The 19,084-nt window shown below is 34.9% G+C and overlaps 1 protein-coding gene and 1 long non-coding RNA gene across 3 annotated transcripts; both read right to left on the reverse strand.

Moving 5' to 3' along the window:
• Window positions 1-2,539: 2,539 nt before the first annotated feature.
• On the reverse strand, window positions 2,540-3,505 carry LOC113349811. The gene has a single exon (XM_026593857.1). The coding sequence runs from the start codon at window positions 3,503-3,505 to the stop codon at window positions 2,540-2,542; it is 966 nt and encodes a 321-aa protein (XP_026449642.1).
• A 12,836-nt stretch (window positions 3,506-16,341) lies between these two features.
• On the reverse strand, window positions 16,342-18,844 carry LOC113332312. 2 transcript variants are annotated; one of them, XR_003351442.1, is made up of 4 exons: window positions 18,458-18,844; window positions 17,491-17,576; window positions 16,762-16,892; window positions 16,342-16,493 (listed from the first exon to the last, which is right to left on the reverse strand). It is a non-coding gene; the product is annotated as an uncharacterized LOC113332312 (long non-coding RNA). The 2 variants fall into 2 exon arrangements; XR_003351440.1 differs by lacking the exon at window positions 16,762-16,892.
• Window positions 18,845-19,084: the final 240 nt, after the last annotated feature.

Raw genomic sequence — 19,084 nt, forward strand, 5'->3', positions numbered from 1 at the left:
CATCTCATCAGAAGATGCCACCGGTCAGCAGATCTGACGGTCAGGGACAGAGGATCACAGAGGTATGATGGCTTAGAGGAGCACCAGATAATACCCCTTGGTTGTTAATACACCCAATCCCGAGGAAGATCCCAGATCAATGGCTGAGAGGAAGTTTGACTGACACAGATGTGACCAGACAAAGAGACACTTGTCTGACACGAGCAGACATCCATCTACCCGCATTAAATACCAAAGAGATATACACGTGTCAATCAGCTCGTGGATGAGGCGAGGATAACCCTTCGTATTCAAGCTCAGGCCGCAGCATATGCCAAGACCTCTGCGTAATGGGCACAAAGCACAAGAAGATAAGATTACAACGGCACCTCAGAAGTAGGACCCACGTTCCAACCCTATAAATACCCCTCTCCACTAAGAGAGAGGGGGGTCGACCAATCCAGAGCAATTATAGGAGAATATAGGAGAGAGAAATAGGAAGAGTAAGTAATCCCCCTACTTCCGCAGACCTATGTATACTCTAAAGTCATTCGACTATCTTTGTAATCATTCAATACATAGTGAAACACCAGCCCCGTGGATGTAGGCCTTAGTGCCGAACCACGTAAATCTTTGTCTTATTTACATTTCAGCACCTTACATTCAGCGTTGAACTTCATGTGCTTTACATTTATACTTGATTCTCTGTTTATTCCTTTATACGAACATTATTTATGATAATATTCGACTAGATAATGACAAGCTCGAAGGCTTCGAGTCGATGAATCGATATAATCATCCCCTTTATACATACAACGTACAATTCTAGTATTAGACTATATGCGAATATTGTTTGTGAACACGTTGATGACTTCGTAATTTATGTGTTCATAAATTATTTTCTAATTGCATACTAACCAAGAACTCAAAGTTCATGTTAGTCCAAATTGAGAGCAAAAATCCTGGTCTGGTTCCACCAAACTATTTAATTAGTTGATTAATTATAGCTCTGGTTATCCAGCTAACTATAGCCGGAGTTTTATACATTTAAACCCATTGATCACGGCCATAACATTGGGATCCGTGGGGCATAATCCAGCTTGATTTTGTACCCACCACTCCTTTGAGAAATATTAATTTGATGTTTTTATTTGATGGTTAAACACTTAACGGATGGTCTTATTACTACGCTATACGTGTTAAAAATTTCATCCCTTATTACATGACTCTAAAAACTATATCAAATTATGGGATTCAAATGCCATCTAACTTGCATCAGAGAGTATGCACGAAATCGAATTCAACATATTCCAGTTCTGAACTTAACGCCCACTTGTCCATCAATTCAATTTGACGAGAAAAATTAGTCATACTGCAGTCGAATCTAATTATAGGAACAACTTATAATTATAGCAGTAAAATATAATTATAACAGTCGAATATAATCATAGCAGTAGTATTTGGCACAACTTGTAACGTTAATGACTCATACAGATCTTGTTATCTTCTACTCCCTTCGTTATTTTTTAATAGGCCATTTTCTTTTTTTGAGAAAATTAAGGATATTAAGAGAACTAATTATTGAAAATGGTCCTCTAGACACTTGTCAATAAAATAAGTGAAGTGAAACGGTCCCCATGATACTTATCGGCCAAAGAAATAAGTGAAATGATCCACATAACACTTGTCATCAAAAAAAGTTAAAAGAAAAGTGGATCAAAAAAATTAAAATAACATTTGACTTTCCCATTTAGAAAACTGACCTATTTTTTTGAAATATTTATTTATAAAAACTGGCCTATTAAAAAGTAACGCAGCGAGTAATAAATTGATAATATGATAATTTTTTTGATCGAATTGATGATATAATAATGTAATTATATTAAGTAAGATCAAGTAATTAAGTGGTGTAGTAAACTGGTAGGTACGTATAACAATAACTACTAACAGGTAACTGGAAAGAAAAAACAACAACAAGTTCTTTCCCATAATTAAAATAAGATTACAAACAGAAACCGAATGACATTTCAGACTCTTCAATATTACTTCTTTTTTTTCTTCTGCTGAAAACTCATAATGCATACAAGGATATTTGATCAAAGAACAAAAGGAAAAAAAATATCCAGAGATACAGGCAAAGGCCCGAGAAAGAGAGATAATAAAATTTTGGAGATGGCATGAAAAAGATTTAGAAATTGCAAAGAAATGATTGGGCGAGAGATATTGATCGAGGAAAAACAAACGCCACAAAATAAGAAGTAAAACAAATTAAGGACTAATTAAAAAACCAGACCAACTTCAAATGGCAAAAAACCCGATTGGGTATTCTTTCCAAAGAAACCATTTTACACTGTCAAATCATTCCGACTACTGCTACTACTATACACTCTTTTTTTCTTTTTCCTCTAGTTCTTGCAATTTAATTCAAAATTAAATTTCATTATCATTCAATAATTTCCCCCATTTTTTCTCTCTAATCCTTCTTCATTTCAAATGTCATAGTTTTCAAAGAAGATAAGATCTTTCTCATTTATCTCTAGTTTGAGCTACAATTTTTAGATTATTGAGTACAAATATTCAGAAGTGAAACTCTTGTGTTTAACAAACTCCTAAACATTTTCTCACTCTCTTTCTCAATACCTTCAATTGAATTCTCCAAATTCTCCATTTTTATCAACACCCTTTTCACTTCTTCTTCTTCTTTTTGTTTTCTCAACCTCATTAATTTCTCAATCTCCACTTCTTCAAATTCTCTAATCCCTTGGAAATCTTTATTCATCATTTCCTTGTTGTTATTCTTCCATAAACTTAAACTAGCCCAAGCTTTATATTTCCCTCCCATGGAAGACTTTGAAATTCCATTGAAAACACACACGGATACCAATACTGTCACTTCATTAACATCTTTCAAAATTCCAGCCAACTCAATCTCATTTTGGGTTGATGTCGATGACGCTAACAACGACGCACAACCCACCGGTGGTGGTAAAGAGCAACGTCCGATACTTCGAACAATGGACACGAGTTTTTCCATTTCTTTCTCCATATTCCTGCGCGCTTTCGCGTAAGAAGACAATTTAGACTCGTAGTCTCTTCTTCGCCTTATTGCAACTTGTGCTGATAACTGTTCTTCTTTCAATGTAACAAGCGAGGCACGGAAAATTCCAAACACGTCAACAAAACGGAGGAAATCCTCTAATAGGTTCTCAACCCAATCAGATCTACGGCGAAGAGATGCCTGTGTTTGTGGAAGTTGAAGGAGATCGTCAACGGAATCGTGAACATCTTTAAGCATCATTAATCCGTCGCATAACCAAGACGATGTCCGGTCGTCAACTTTGGATGCCCATGTTTTGAGCTCATTGATTTCGTCTTTGAGCTGAGATAACAGTGGATGTGTTCTGCATGGAAGACTAACTGATCTTACATGATATGATTTTCCACCCTTTGGTGAGGAAAAGGATGTTTGATGATTAAGGTTTGGTTTATTGAATGAAAGTGTGCGACGGATTCTTGAAACCGCCATTTGTAACTATTTACACTTGGAAAACTCAAATGTGCTGCTTGTAAGACTTGTTTTGCTGTTGTGAACGATGGAAATGAAGTTGGTGCTTTTATACAGCAAATGGAGTTGGTGGGGTATTCAATCAGTGGTGGTGGGGTAGTAGTGACTAGTGAGCTAAAACTGTCGAATCTTTGCAAGTCGTTTGATTCTACGCGTGAGTTGTTAAGATCGTAGGTTTTGTTCACGACGAAGAAGCGAGTGAGCAAAATATTTTCTCGTTATAGGAGTAGGGATAGAGGGACGTACAGCTGGACTTCCGAGGGGGGTTGAAAATCGAAATCGAGGAGGGTATTTGGAGTAGGGAAAAGGGACAACCACGTGGAGTAAGTAGCTGGAATTTCGAATGAAGTGAGACCATATCTGTAGTTTTTAACAGTTACCCACCACCTGATTTACTCACGTGGGACCATACGGATGACTACTGGAGAAATCAAGAGATGATGTATGGGTGTGTACAGAGATATACGAGGGTACGATTGATTAGTGATTGATTAATTAAGAGGGAAAATGAGAGATTTGATTAGCTAGCTGGTTTTAATGAGTGTAATTCAAGATTGTAAAAGCAGCATAATATCGGGAGTGAATCAAGATTTGATTGATTTTGGAGATTTTAGTTAGGTTTTCTACGGTTGAATACAAATAAACAATGTCAAAATCTCAAATTATTGGGAGATCAGATCAGTGTTAATCTCTTTGTATAACTGGTGTTACCATCACGATCACAACCTACCTTAATTATGCACGTGAGTGCACTGCATTGTAACTACTATGTTATGTGCGTTGCTATGATCCTGGTGGTAGTGGACATATTTTAGTTTGATATTGGTGGTAGCACAACAGCAGCCTAGAACTAAATAGGCTCATTGGCCACCAATCAAGCTGCAACCTTCTTTAAGCATCTGCATGCGGCGCTCAAGAATCTAAGTGTTAAATAGTCAAGGCCAACTAACTATATTTCTTGAACTTGATGATATCACACGGCTTTAGCCAAACTGAAACTTTTGGGAGGACCCCACTGGTGTGACGTGTACCCAGTGAGATTCATGTGTTTGTGTGACAACTCTTAGCTGGATGGTGGTAGTACCATGGCAGAAATTGTAATCTCCTGACTCCTCCTATTTTATTAAGCAAGAAGTTTATGAGCTAAGCAAATTGATCATCATCTTTGATTTTTGGTAACCGTAGTACTTTACTGTACTTAATTTATTGCAAAATTAGTCAAAAGTAGTTCTCTTTTTCATTCTTTAATTTTCTTAAGTTAGCTCTTCCAACATTTTGGGCATGGCTTTCTCCCAAATAGATCTTCTATTTAACAAAAAGATCAAGTTCATGAAAGCTGTGTGTGTAATATGCTTTGCTGGCCTGTTAATGGCACATCACATTACGCTCATGTTTGGGCACAGTGCACCTAGCATATTATCGTACAACACGATAAGGGAAGATTTTTTGCTCTCGTGCCTAGGCCATGCATCTGGCATTTTTATGTCGTCAGTTAACCAAGTGAATTTTTAGATATTAAAAATATTATGCCGTATATTGAAGTTATATCTTTATCCTTTTCTTTTTGGCGGCTAGGCAAGTGAAAATCTACTAAATTTGTGGAAACCCTAGAGTCAGTAGTATTTATTTTGTTCAAGAGATTTGCATCTAATTATATTTTCTTGTCGATCTTGAACAAAAGTTTTTATTTTTATTTGTGACAATTGGAGACGAGAAGAATTGGTCACTCAAATGGACTGCAATAATCACATATAAAGAAGAAGACGTCAAGATGTTCTGAAGATGGGAAATGTTGAACATCTTTTAGAATATTTTTAAGCAAAGCAAAAAGATAATCCATATTTCTTTTATCCAGTTGAAATGGATGGAACTGTGCAACTGTTTTCCGAGTGATGCTAAATGTAGGATGGACTACAGCTTCTTTGGTGATGTGTTGGTGTTCGGCACGAGCGTATCATATCATAACACGATACACCATACGTTGCGAAACCGTAGTACAAAGCGTGTAATGGTATAAGACTATATCCTATTTCATGTATATTTTACAAAAGGATAGATTTAGTGTAGTAATCATTGACCACTTCATTATAGGTATGTCGATTAATTTCTACAACAATACATACGTTACATACTTTACGTATTAAAGCTTTTCAAAAGGCGGAATTTATTTTGCAGACGTATCATATTTGAAATTCATTTGATAGTCTAATAGATAATGATGTATTCCTTATCAACTAACTCGGTCATACATCTATTTTTAAGTAATACGATTTGAAATGTAATTTACTAAATAACATTATATGTGAAAGCTTAATTGATATTTTGAAAAATATAAATTTGGAAGGAAAAAAAAAAGGTACATCATCATAGTAGGGATACTTAATTTCCGGATACAACAACATGACACAAAAGCCAGACAACATGGGGGGATTTGATATCTCTTTCCATGATTACAATATCGAATATTTAGATCCAGACACCTTTCATTCAACCAGAGCATACAAAGAACCAATTCATTCACTCATTCCTCATTTTGAGGGAAACTCTTTAAGTCAAAGTTCAATTAGTGACAATGATGAATCTAATGAAAATGCTCGTGACATTCTGAATGATAATAATCAAACCCCAAATTCTTATCCAACCTATCATGGAACTGTTTCAGAACAAAATCACTCAAGGAATTCCAAAGGCAATAATCTGATCGCTAATGACCAGGTAATTTTTCCCATTCTTAATCAATTTCATCAAATCTTTGATCTGCAATTCAATTTCAATTTCAATTTCTTTGTTGAATTTCAATCTCTCTGGATGATATGTCAAATTCGTTATTCAGAGCCCTTTTATTTCTGTTCATTTTCTTTTAGCTATTTTAACATCTTAGCTATGAAAATTTTGTCTTGGAATATCCAAGGTATAGATGCTAAGGACACATTTAAATGATATAGTTAAAAATCATAATCCAGATATTATCTTTATGGCAGAAACAAAAATTAGTGAAGAGAGAGCTAAATTCCTTACACAAGTTTATGGTTACCCCAATTCCTTATGTGCTAGTTATGTGGGTTTGTCTGGGGGATCTTACTATTCTTTGGAAAATGTATTTCCATGTGATGTTGTTTGTTTCAAGGATAATATGATCCATATCCCGGTTACTTTTAATTCAGCTAAGCAGGAATGACTGTTATCCTGTGTTTATGGTTCTACTCACTATGACATAAAAAACTTACAGTGAGAATTTTTAAAAGATCTCAGCAATAATGTTTTTCAGCCATGGGTGGTTTTGGGTGACGTAAATGTTCATATCAACAACAAGGGTCAACCTTCAGATAGGGCCTCAATAGATAAATGGGTCTGTAACATTATTGATTCTGCTGGTCTCATGGATATGGGTTTCCTATGAAGTAATTACATTGGTCTAATAAATCCAACGGGAAAGGATATAAGAAATCCAGAATTGATATGGCTCTCCATAATGCCCAATGGCAAATGAATTATCTGGATTCAAAATTTTATCATCTTCCTTTCTTAGGATCAGATCACTGCCCTCTACTTTTAGTTACAGAAGCCGATGTCTACAAACCAAGGAATTCATGGAAATTCTATATATGCTGGTTGAGAGATCCAACATGTTCTCAATTTGTTTTTAGTACTTGGGGTTCTTCTACAGACAACTACGATATAAATCAAAAACTCTCTCAAGCTAGGAAAAATTTGTCCAAGTGGAATAAGGAGCATTTTTTGGTCAGATTGATAAAAATATTATTCAACTTAAGAATAAGTATCTCAACTTCAGTCTCTTCCGCACAGTGAAAAAATTGTTGCCAAGTTCAGCTCACTATTGATAAACTTAACTATTGGAAAAAAGTGGAAGCTGAATTTTGGCAACAGAAATTCAGGGATCGTTAAGTTAGGGGTGCAAATAGTAATATAACCAATTTTCACTCATTAGATAACAGAAAGAGATCGAGGAATAACATAACTTCTCTGAGAGACTCTAATGGCCAATGGTATCACATTAGACAAGGGTAGGCTACTATGTGTTGTTAAAAGCTTAGCTAGTTGGAATTCCCCTGGACCACATTGTTATCCCGCAGGCTTTTTTCAAACTCAAACATAACACAGTTGGTGATGATATCATAACTATGGTACATAATTTTTTCTCTTAAAAAAATATACAAGCTCATATAAACCAAACTACCACATGTATATTTCCAAAAACTCATCATCCACCAATACCTAATGATTATTGATGTAGTTTTTAAGTGGTAGTGAAGTTCGTTCAACTCGGATTGTGTAGACTCGATTTTAGACTCAAATTAAAATATAAAACTTAAAAAGAAATTGTATTCAAGATTATAAAAAGCTCTGAGACTCAGGATTCCACCAATCTCCAATTTTTATGTGATTTAATCTAGTCAGTATTTATGCAACTCTTTACGTTTAAAGTGATTCTAATATTTTCTCCTAGACAAATAGATTCTCAAAAAAATAGTTGTAAATCGAAAGCATGGACCATCAAAAGACTTAACCTAAGCATGACCCATCAATTGAGAACACAACCACTTAATCAGAACCATATATCCAATTTCAGTTCAGTGCAAATAATCATAAAAGAATTGCAAAAATTAAATTAAATAGAATTTACCACATAATAATTGGAAAAATGGCTTCCTCCGTCGCCTCAGCAATGGGGTTTATCTCCTCATATTAATCACTTGCTCAAAATATTTGTTTATGGTTCAAAAGTTGATTAAAAGATGAAAAACTATAACACTGATTATTTGCAACGGTGTAATGGCGTTGCAAAACGATGGACGACTGTTACAAAGAAGTCATTGTAGCAACGTTACAAATTTGAGACGATGTTCTTATTTGCAACCTTTGTTCTTCAGCAGCAGAAACACGGGTTTTCCTGCAACTTGATCAATTCAGCTCTGTAGTGCTACAAACTCCTCTGCGACTGCTCCAATAACTTCGTCCTCTTCCCTGGAACTCGAACACACCTTTTATACTGCTCAGAAACCTAAAAATAGCGATTAATTCTCTCTTTTTCTTTTCGTGCAAGCCACGGCAATAATCTTCTCTGCCAACTTCCTTACGCGTTTCTACGACTTACAAATCATCCGAAACTCTTCCTTAGATAGAATCTCACCTTAGGAAACAATATCACGCCTTTAGTCTCCCTGAAATTCTTAAAATAATTCCACACAGTTTCCGTATACAACTCAACCCCTGTTTCCTTTTTCCGGATTATCCAGCCTAATTTGATCGATTCCAGCGCACATACCAAGCCTGTTATGCTCAATCACGTTCAGCCCAAGAAATTCCAGCGATTGAATCTCTCTAAAACACCCTAGAAATCCAACCCAAAATCTGGTATGCAACCTGGTTCTTTTTTCCGCCTTTTTGATTTTTTGAAATGTTGAAGATGACCTCCCCCTATCTTGTGCTAGTCTCCCTTTAGCAGCTGCCTGGAAATGGATGCCCCTTAGTAATTGGTTACCCCTTATCCATTTGAGGGGTCCGAATAGCAAGTGTCCTCCGGGGTGCCCCGCGCAACTTTTCGAGCAGATTTTTCCAAAAATGTTTATTGGCCAAAAATACCTACACACACATAAAACACCATAATAAGTACAAAAATGAGCACTATCAATATATAGAACCGAGATAAATTAGACACAAAAATGTGTCTATCAATTACAGACCTATTGGCCTATCCAAAAGTACATATAAAATTATTTCAAAATTGTTGGTCTCAAGAATGAAACCAATCATATAGAAAATAATTTTACCTACTTAAGAAGTTTATGTTCCACAAAGATACATTATTGATAACATTATCATAACACATGAATTAATCCCCTCAATGAAGATATCAAATAAGATAATCGTTCAGGTCTCAAGTTGGATATGTCAAAAGATTTCGACATGCTTGAATAGTCTTTTCTGGATAAGATGCTTTAATCTCTAAGTTTTTGTGAAGAATGAAGATCTCTTATTCAGGAATGCATTAAAACTACAATTGTATCCATTTGACTGGATGATAGATTCTTTCACTCCTTCAAGAGGATTAAGATAGGGGGATCCTCTTTCCCCCTATCTATTTATCACTACTATGGAATTTCTTACTATATATTTAAAAAATAAAGAGGATAACAAGTCTTTAAGAGGTATTCAAGCAGTGAAAAACTTCCCATCTAACAATCATCTGCAATTTGCAGATGATTGTCTTCTTTTCTTTCAAGCAGATCAACACAGCATCAATTACATTCTCAAAATCCTTGAAGAGTTTGGAGCTCTCTCTGGTCAGATGATTAATTTTTCCAAATCAACCGCTTTCATTACTGGTGACTTGTCTGAAGAAGTGAAAATTAGTATAGTAAACTCTCTGGGAGTTAAGCAACTGTATTCTTCAGATAAGTATTTTGGATTTCCAATTATTCTAGGAACATACAAAACAAATTCCTTCACTTTTATTGAAGATGCTTTTGGTAATAGACTTCAAGGATGGAGTTCTAAAACATTGAATTAGACTGCAAGAACCACTCTGATTAAATCAGTGTTGAACTCCATTCCAGCTCATTATATGAGTAACTTCAAACTACCAAAGAAGATTTTGGTGGGGTCATAAAAACAACATGTGAGTTAACTTAATATCTTGGGCTTCATTATACTTTTCGGAAAATGATGGAGGTTTAACCTTTGGAACTTAAAACAATACAATAATGCTTTAATTACTAATTTGACTTGGAGACTATGTACAAAATCGGAAAAACCTTGGGGAAACATCATGAATTCAAAATATTGTCCACACTATGATATTCCACATCTCAAGATAAACCATACAACTCTTCGTGGATTTGGAAAGGCTTTAAAAAACGTTAAAAAATATCACAGATGAAATGTCAGGTGTGGAACTAAAACTCTAGTTTGGTTCGATAATTGGGTCAAAGGTCTTAACCAACTACCTGTTCCTAAATATTCCTACTCTGAACCAACAAGAATAGTCTATGTGTTTGATCTTATGTTACATAATCCTAGAAGATGAAATTCTTATTTCATTCAGGAATTATTTTCAGATCTTATAACTGAATTAATTTTTAAAGTGTACCTTGTGAAACATGAAGAAGATAAGATGATATGGAACCTAATAGAACCGGAGTATCATAGTCAAATCAGCTTACAAAGTTTTGATTTCTGATGCTCACCTAAGGAACCAACTAAATCAACCTGTTAGAGTACTACTCGGTCGAACTCACATGCGTTGCTATCTCAAGCATGTTTGTCAATGTTAGTGATCAAAACTAGAAGTCTTGATTTCTAGCCTATTTATAGATGTCCCGGACTAGGACATAAATAGTGTAGTTGAGCTTAGATTTCACAGAGTTCATCATTTGAAGACGAAGAACTACTAAGGTGAGCTTGTGGAACTTCCTCGACAAAAGGTATGTGGAGACGTGAACTCGTCTATCACTTGGAAAGTCTATTTCTACTATCTCATATATTGAGACGTAAGTCGTGTTAAGATATAGTTTTCTCTATACACATTTGAGAATTCGAGCTGAGTATATCTCGCTTACATATTTCTCGAAATATGTGTTGGTAAGCTTTCGCTTTGACCAAGTTCATCTTATGTCATGAGAAAATTGCCGAGTAACATCTTAAATGGTTTGTGTGATACAATCATTTGATGTAGGATTGGAATGTTTCAATAATGATTATTTCAATATCTTGAAAATTGCTTTGATGCTAATAGTGTGTGAAAACGTCTTTTGTCATTATAGAAGAATGTTTCAATGATTGAAATAAAGATTTGAGAATGTAACCATGTTTGGATATAAGCAGATATAGTGTGTACGCACATTAGTGTATAAATCTATAAACCGGGAGCCAAGTGTATGCATATGTGTGTATACGAAATTGGTGAAGGAGACAGGTTAAGTATGCGTACCCGTACACATAGGCGGAAGTTTTAGAACCGAAAATTTCTGCTGAGTTTGGTTTTGACAAACTCTTAACTAGTCACCTTAAGTATGCGTACCAGTACGGATACTGGCGGAAGTTTTTGAACCGAAAATTTCTGCTAAGTTTGGAAACTAAAAAAACTCAAATCCGGTTGCTTAAGTACGCATACCCATACACATATTTAAGCTGGTTACTTTGTCAAATCAGCCAGTTCATGAACTTAAACATTTAAATCATAAGGAATGCAATCTTTGCAAACCGTGGCTATAATGTTCATGATTGATTCAAGTGAATCAAGCCGATTTGGTTTCAATTGTGTTTTCTATTACAATTGAACAACTCTTTAACTAGTTTCATTTGAGTCATTTGAACTAGTTATGGTTGAGATGAATAAGGTTGATATGAGAGTAATCATATGGCTAACCTCGGTTAACTATTTGTGAACCAACATGGTGTACACGTTTAGGTACGGTTACATAAACCTAAATGAGGGTACATTTCATTTGTGTGTAACAAGCTAAGTTCGATCAAACGGTTGAAAGATATTAGCTTGGTTGAATCAGGTTTTTCATCTAACGGTGAATATTGAATGCTTTGTTACCAAGGTAACTTGGATTGCAAACCCTGATTTGAAAACTATATAAAGGAGAACTCTAGCAACTGGGAAACCTAATCCCCACACCTCCTGTGTGTTACTAGTTGCATAACTAGAGTCGATTCTCCTTTAACCTTAGGTTTCTTCTCGAGACCCTGTAGTTTAACGACTTGAAGACTTCATTGGGATTGTGAAGCAAGACCCAACTATTATCTTTGTAGTTGCGTGATCTGATCTTGTTGTTTCTATCGTGTTGAGTACAATTGAAATAATTGGCTCGAGATTTTATATCTCCGATAGGCAAGATAGAAAAGTAATCACAAACACCTTCGTCTCATCATTTGTGATTCCACAATAACTTGTTTCGCTAGTCGATTAAATTTACTGTGAGGTGATTGATAATTCTAAGTTGTTCTTCGGGGATATAAGTCCGGGTTATCAATTGGTTCATGTTCACCTTGATTTATCAAAAGAAGGAACAAAAAATCTTGGGTATTTCTGTGGGAGACAAATTTATTCAATCCTATAGACTTTTCTGTGTGAGACAGATTTGTCTATCAAGTCTTCAATTTTGGGTCGTAGCAACTCTTGGTTGTGGGTGAGATCAACTAAGGGAATCAAGTGCGTAGTATACTGCTGGGATCAGAGACGTAAGGAGCGCAACTGTACCTTGAATCAGTGTGAGATTAATTAGGGTTCAACTACAGTCCAATCCGAAGTTAATTGGTAGTAGGCTAATGTCTGTAGCGGCTTAATACAGTGTGGTGTTCAATCTGGACTAGGTCCCAGGGTTTTTCTGCATTTTCGGTTTCCTCGTTAACAAAATTCTGGTGTCTGTGTTATTTCTTTTCTGCATTATATTTTGTTATATAATTGAAATATCACAGGTTGTGCGTTAAGATCAATCAATTAGAATAACCAACCTTGGGTTGTTGATTTATATTGATTGACACTTGAACATTGGTCTTTGGTACCGTTCAAGTTACTCCTCTTATTCAATCAGGCTCGCAGATTTCTATTTGCTGATTTCGGATTGAACTAAGAGTTAGAGATATTAAACTCTTTGATATACTTTACTCCAGATTGAGTCTGACTGTCTAGCTGATTCTCTATAAAGTATATTGGAGTAAGTCCTCTCAGATTGCCAAACGAATTGTTGGGTGTGGTTGTTAGACCCCCACATTTTCAAAACCAATCCCAGGTACGACTTAAAATATTCTTTGGAAGACAAAAGCTCCTCATAAAGCTAAATTTTTTATCTGGAAATGTCTTAAAAATATTGCTCCTCGGAGGGAGAAATTTAGTCACTATAGGCAAGACATAGATAAAAGATGTCCTCTCTGCCAAAGAAAAGATGAAACCCTGGAACATCTTCTTTTTTTTATTGTGACTTCTCTAGGTCCATATGGTTAGCAATGAATGTTAAGGTCTCAAACATCCAATCCCAACAAACTATGATTGGATCTTGGATTGTTAGTTGGTTCCAAAACATAAGTAACACCGATGCAGAGTCAACAAAATTATGGACATTAACTTTAATATTTACTGCATGGTTTTTTTGGAAGAATAAATGCTTAAAACTTTTTGAAAATAAGAACCCAAATAAATGGTTTACTATGAACATCATAAAGAATATGGTGGTTCAATCTACTTTTGACATTCACCTAAAGGTTAAACGAGGCTACCTCACAAAACATTTAAACTTGGCCTCCCCCAATGGATAATCAGTTAAGATAAATATTGATGCTTCATTTGATAATTTATCAAATAACTTCGACATTTGTCTAATCATCAAAGATTCTATAGGTTCAAACTGGGGCATCAAAGGCAGACACTTCAAATAACTTGCAGAGTTGAAGAAGCCCACCCAGAGCCTTCCTCAATATACATAAAAGATTTTTGATCCGCCAAATAAAGGAGAAAAACATATCCCATCACGATAAATCTGTCTCTTTAAACATAATCTAATATGTATCCCAGTTAAACTACGAGGGCTTGCTAGTTCTCGAGAAATTGATCTTTGTTTTGACAAGTTGGCATGGACGGAGCAGCTTGCATATGATGATTTTTATGCGACAATTTTTCCATCATGATTAAAAAAAAATGTAAACAAAAGCCACCAAAAGGATACAACTGAGAATAATTGCCAATAGGACAGCATAATACTACCAGAGCAAAAGGTGAAAACAAAAGAAAAATGCAGCCTATCTCTACTATATCCATAGGACCCAAAGGAGGTCGATCGACAGATAGGCTGGTGGTTAAAACCGTCGGTGTTTGTATCGAAAGTGGTGGTGGGTCGGATTTATGTTCTTAATTATTAACTAGATCACTTGGTCTCTATTATTATGTTTTATTTGATGAAATCAATTTAAAATTTAAAACGGTTGGTGGCTGCATAGTTATTAATCGTTTTCCCAACACGTGATCAGGATACAGACTAAATTAAGCACAACTAATTTTAACTGCAGCGAAAGACTAGACCCGAAAGCTTGAGTGCATGCATTAGGATTAGGTAAGCGGAGAGATCGAGACACGACATGCATTAGGATTAGGTAAGCGGAGAGATCGAGACACGACAGGTAAGACTCTGTAAATACCAACTTACTTTTGAAGCACTAGAAAACCAGGAGAGATTCCATTTTCTTCCATTGTCTCGTGAAAGATCTAGCAATGACTGACGAATGATATGATGATCAAGTAAAATGACAAATTAAGAGTTATTAATCAATTCAGTGATCAGAACATTTCCACGTATTTATACATCTTATAATTTGTGGATGATTAACATTAAGCGGATTGTTCAATGTCTCAAGTTATTAACCGCTAACATATACGCGTGATGGAATAATATGACATGCATTGCGCTTATGCATACACTGAATTATACTGTGTATGGTGAGAATGGAATGGTTCCTAGTAACATGTTACCAGTATGGTTTCATATTTTAACACAAGAGACAACGACAAAGTTTGCTAAATTTTGGTTTAATTCGTTTGATTTTCTTTAACTTCATTCAGTAGATTAGTTAACTAAGAACATTAATCATGGATCCCATATGGGTGTGTTTTCTGAATTATGACCATGATCAATGCATGATTAGTGGGCCGGTAACACAAACCCTACCAACAACCACAAAATTCCATGGATCCACAATGTGGCATGAAAAAGGGGAATGCGACTGCGAAAATTTGGTTTGCTGAATAATTTTTTTGATTTGGAAATCGAATTTGTACATGTATGATAAATGTGCATTTCAAAAGTAGGTGCAGTGAACAAAATATAAGTGATTTAAGAGGTGAACCAAACAAGAATTAGTACACAAATTAATTAATAACCAGGAGTAATTTCTAGATCGCTAAATGTCGGAGCTGGACCAGCGATTCGTATGCTACCTTTAAAAATGTCTTGAAGAACTAACTCACTAATAAACTATAAAAACAGAAAACGTCTCTAAAAGGTCAATCGGTGTTAGTTTTCACTTTTCAGTTAGCTTGAGGTCAGGAAATCTTATTACTTGGCCCTTTGGTATCTATTAAACTTGAATAGGATTATAATGCATTATTTTCTCGAGGAGATTAATATTCTCCTCATCATCAGGTGGTCCTGCACTCATTGATGATTAATCCCAATCCTTAAGTGGAGGTGGTCCTGCTTTAATGAATGGAATTGCATGTTTTTGATGTGGATTATGGACACCGTAGGGTGGCAACCGTGGCATGTCCTAAGACTCCTAACCAAAAGAAATAATGTTTAATTTACTATTGTCGAAACTCGAATGAAGAGGAAGTTAAACCATACAAATAAAAATGTAACAACAATTGGATAATTCAGTTTTTATTGCGACCTAAAAGTTGTAGCTTTTGGTTCGCCTGGCGGAGAGTTTTTTTTATCGGGGGAATACGGTTTACTCCAAAAATCAATCTAAAGGTACAATTTAGTCCAATCCGAGTTAATTAGGTACAAATTAGCCCAAAAATATGAAAAATACACTAATAATCCTCATTATTTACTATTTAGTCCAAATATTTGCAATTTAGTCCACATTGATTCATGACGACGTCAGCTATTTTGAATAAAAAAAAAATAATGAAAAACAATTTATCTTTTGAACCGCTCGTCCAAAATCGATAAACTTTATATATTTGGAAAGCATTTTCCGAAAGCTATAAAAAGAGTACCCATATGACTATATAATTTTCATTTTTAAATTTTTTTAATTTACATTGATGTGTACAATTATGTACACCGCTGCAAAGATCCAGAAAATTCAAAATCCATGATAGCCAGACTGCCACTCTAGTCTGCACATATTGATAAAAATATTAACTGCGCCAAGATGCAGTTGGATAACATCCATATTTGCAGAGGTAAGTTTAGCAGATAACCTGCATCGAGGACAAAACAGTGAACATACGAAATCGCAACTTGAAAAGAAAGTGACTATCCTTTCACCAACATCCACATAAGAAAATAAAGCAAGAAAACGATCAAAATAAAAAGTTAGTCAGTTATGGCCAGAGACAATCCATGTGGCATTACTACACAAACTTAATATTGCTTCGAAACATCCCAGTACAATGATTCATTGCACTTTACCGAAAAGTAGATTACTAACATGCACAACATATCAATCATACTCACACCCAGACTTACTTTTTCATGAGAAGTATATTGGTGCATCAATATATGCATCCCTTTGAAACATTCCTAAAACCGATCCTTCATAGCCACAAACAAACCTACTTTTTCATAGAAAATACATTGGTGAACCAATGTGTACACCCCTGCAAAACATGCATAAAATCGATCATTCATATTCACACTCGGGCACACATTTTCATGGAAATTATACAGGTGCACCAATGTGTACACCCCTGCAAAACATGCAGAAAAACGATCATTCATAACCACACATAAACCTACTTTTTGATGGGAATTACAGAGGTGCACCAATACGTACACCGCTTCAAAACATGCATAAAGCTGATCATTCACAACCACACACAAACCAATTTTTTCATGGGAGTTACTTCCCACAGGTGCACCAATATGTACACCCGGTAAAACATACACAAAACTTGTAAAACAAGGGAAACCTGCTTTTTCATAAGATTTACACAGGTGCATCAATATGTACACCTTGTAAAACATGCACAAAACTAATCATTCATATTAACAATCAACAAGAGTACAACTATATACACATTAACTATCTAGATGTGTATAATTACACTAAGAATCAATATGTTGTTTCATTAAACGATGATTGTACTTATCAATTTCAACTAAGAAAGCCTAAAGCACACAATCATGTTATCAGTTAGGATCAATATTCAGATAGGAATCATCAAGGGAACCAAAGTATACAATTAGAACAAATACCTTGCATCGTGTTGTAGCATCTTGGGCTGCAAGCATAACAACATAAGTTGGGAACTGATCTTTATCATCTTTGACCTTCAATACACCTGCAATTGGGATAAAGAAAAAAGTTGAGAACTTGAGATATACTAACAGATAATGTGCTTATTCAAGTCTAAAAAATCAAGTTATAAGAAGACACGATACTGAAAACAACAATAAATTACGGTTTCCTTCAAGTTTACACTACAAATAACAATAGAATATTTGTTAATTTAGTCATAATAATAACAACTAATTCTCCTCCAAAGCAAAGCTGTAGCAATAACTATGGACATCTGACAACCTAAATTAAAACGAACAAAAAGTTAATCACACACCAGCAGACCCACATATAGCAATACGCCAAATCAATCTTGTAGTATATAGTATGATCTCAAACTGGTAAAATAATAATTGAAGAAATACAACTCACTCCGGTGATTCAAATTTTTAAATACATTTAAAATGAGCATATTATGAACTAACAATTTAGTTTTCTTCCCATAACGAAGGAAATGAGAATTGTACATAGGTGCAACACATTTCTGATGTTGTAGTGTACCTTCTTGTCCACTGGTTATGTTGCAGTGTACCATCTTGTACACTGGTCTACTAAGTAAAATCTATGAAGTCCATGTGTCGTAAATTCAAAATCCATACGGTAAATTAAGGAAAACCAAATCAATGAAGTAAACATTAATGTTTACAAAAATTGAGCAACAAAAATAGAAGATTCATATAAATTACACTAGATTTTCACTAAATTAGGTTTTATCATGTTCTCTCCCGTTGATTTTCGAATATAAAATCGCCTCCCATCCTTTAATAATTACAACAAACAAAATTAAACTATTCATATCTTTTGATTAATCATCTTAAGGTGAACAAATAAGTGCAAAATTTAACAAAAGAAATCCAAAAAAGTCAAAATAACAAGAGAACTTACCAGATCTGTTCTAATGGTATTTTTCTTGCGTGCAGTTGATGAGATATGAAAAACTCGAATTAACTGATGAAGATCGGTAAGTTACTCGTAGTTTCAAAAGAAAATCAGATGTAGAAATTAGGTTAACTTTTACACATTCTAGTCTATATTCAGAAGAAAATCAAAAGATTAGTAAAACATATATAAACTCCTGCATCAACTGAGATAATCTTCTGCTACTCGATGTACAAACACACTTTCTCTTGATGGTTAAAGATTTTTAGATTAAATCTGAAAATGGGAATGAAAAACTTGCCTCTCTTTCTCCCTGCAAATCTCAACATAAATCGCCTATTTTTCTCTATGTAAATTTCATCCAAGTTCTCAGATCTAATCTAAAAGAAAATAAAAAACAGAGTCGTGTTTGGGATTAAACAATGAGAGGGTATTTTAAGTAGTAGAGAAACTTGGATCGGTTCCCATTTGGACTAACTCGTCTAAAAAAGGACTAAATTGTTCCCGATTTTGTAAATTTGGACTAGCGAGTACTAGGCCTAAGGACGCTGGACTAGGGTGTCCAAAGCCCACAAACTTTGGGACTAAACGTCCATTTCTACTTTTTTTTTTTTTTTTTTGAAACCTATTATA

Source organism: Papaver somniferum, chromosome 1, assembly GCF_003573695.1.
Source record: "Papaver somniferum cultivar HN1 chromosome 1, ASM357369v1, whole genome shotgun sequence".
Lineage (NCBI taxonomy): Eukaryota > Viridiplantae > Streptophyta > Magnoliopsida > Ranunculales > Papaveraceae > Papaver > Papaver somniferum.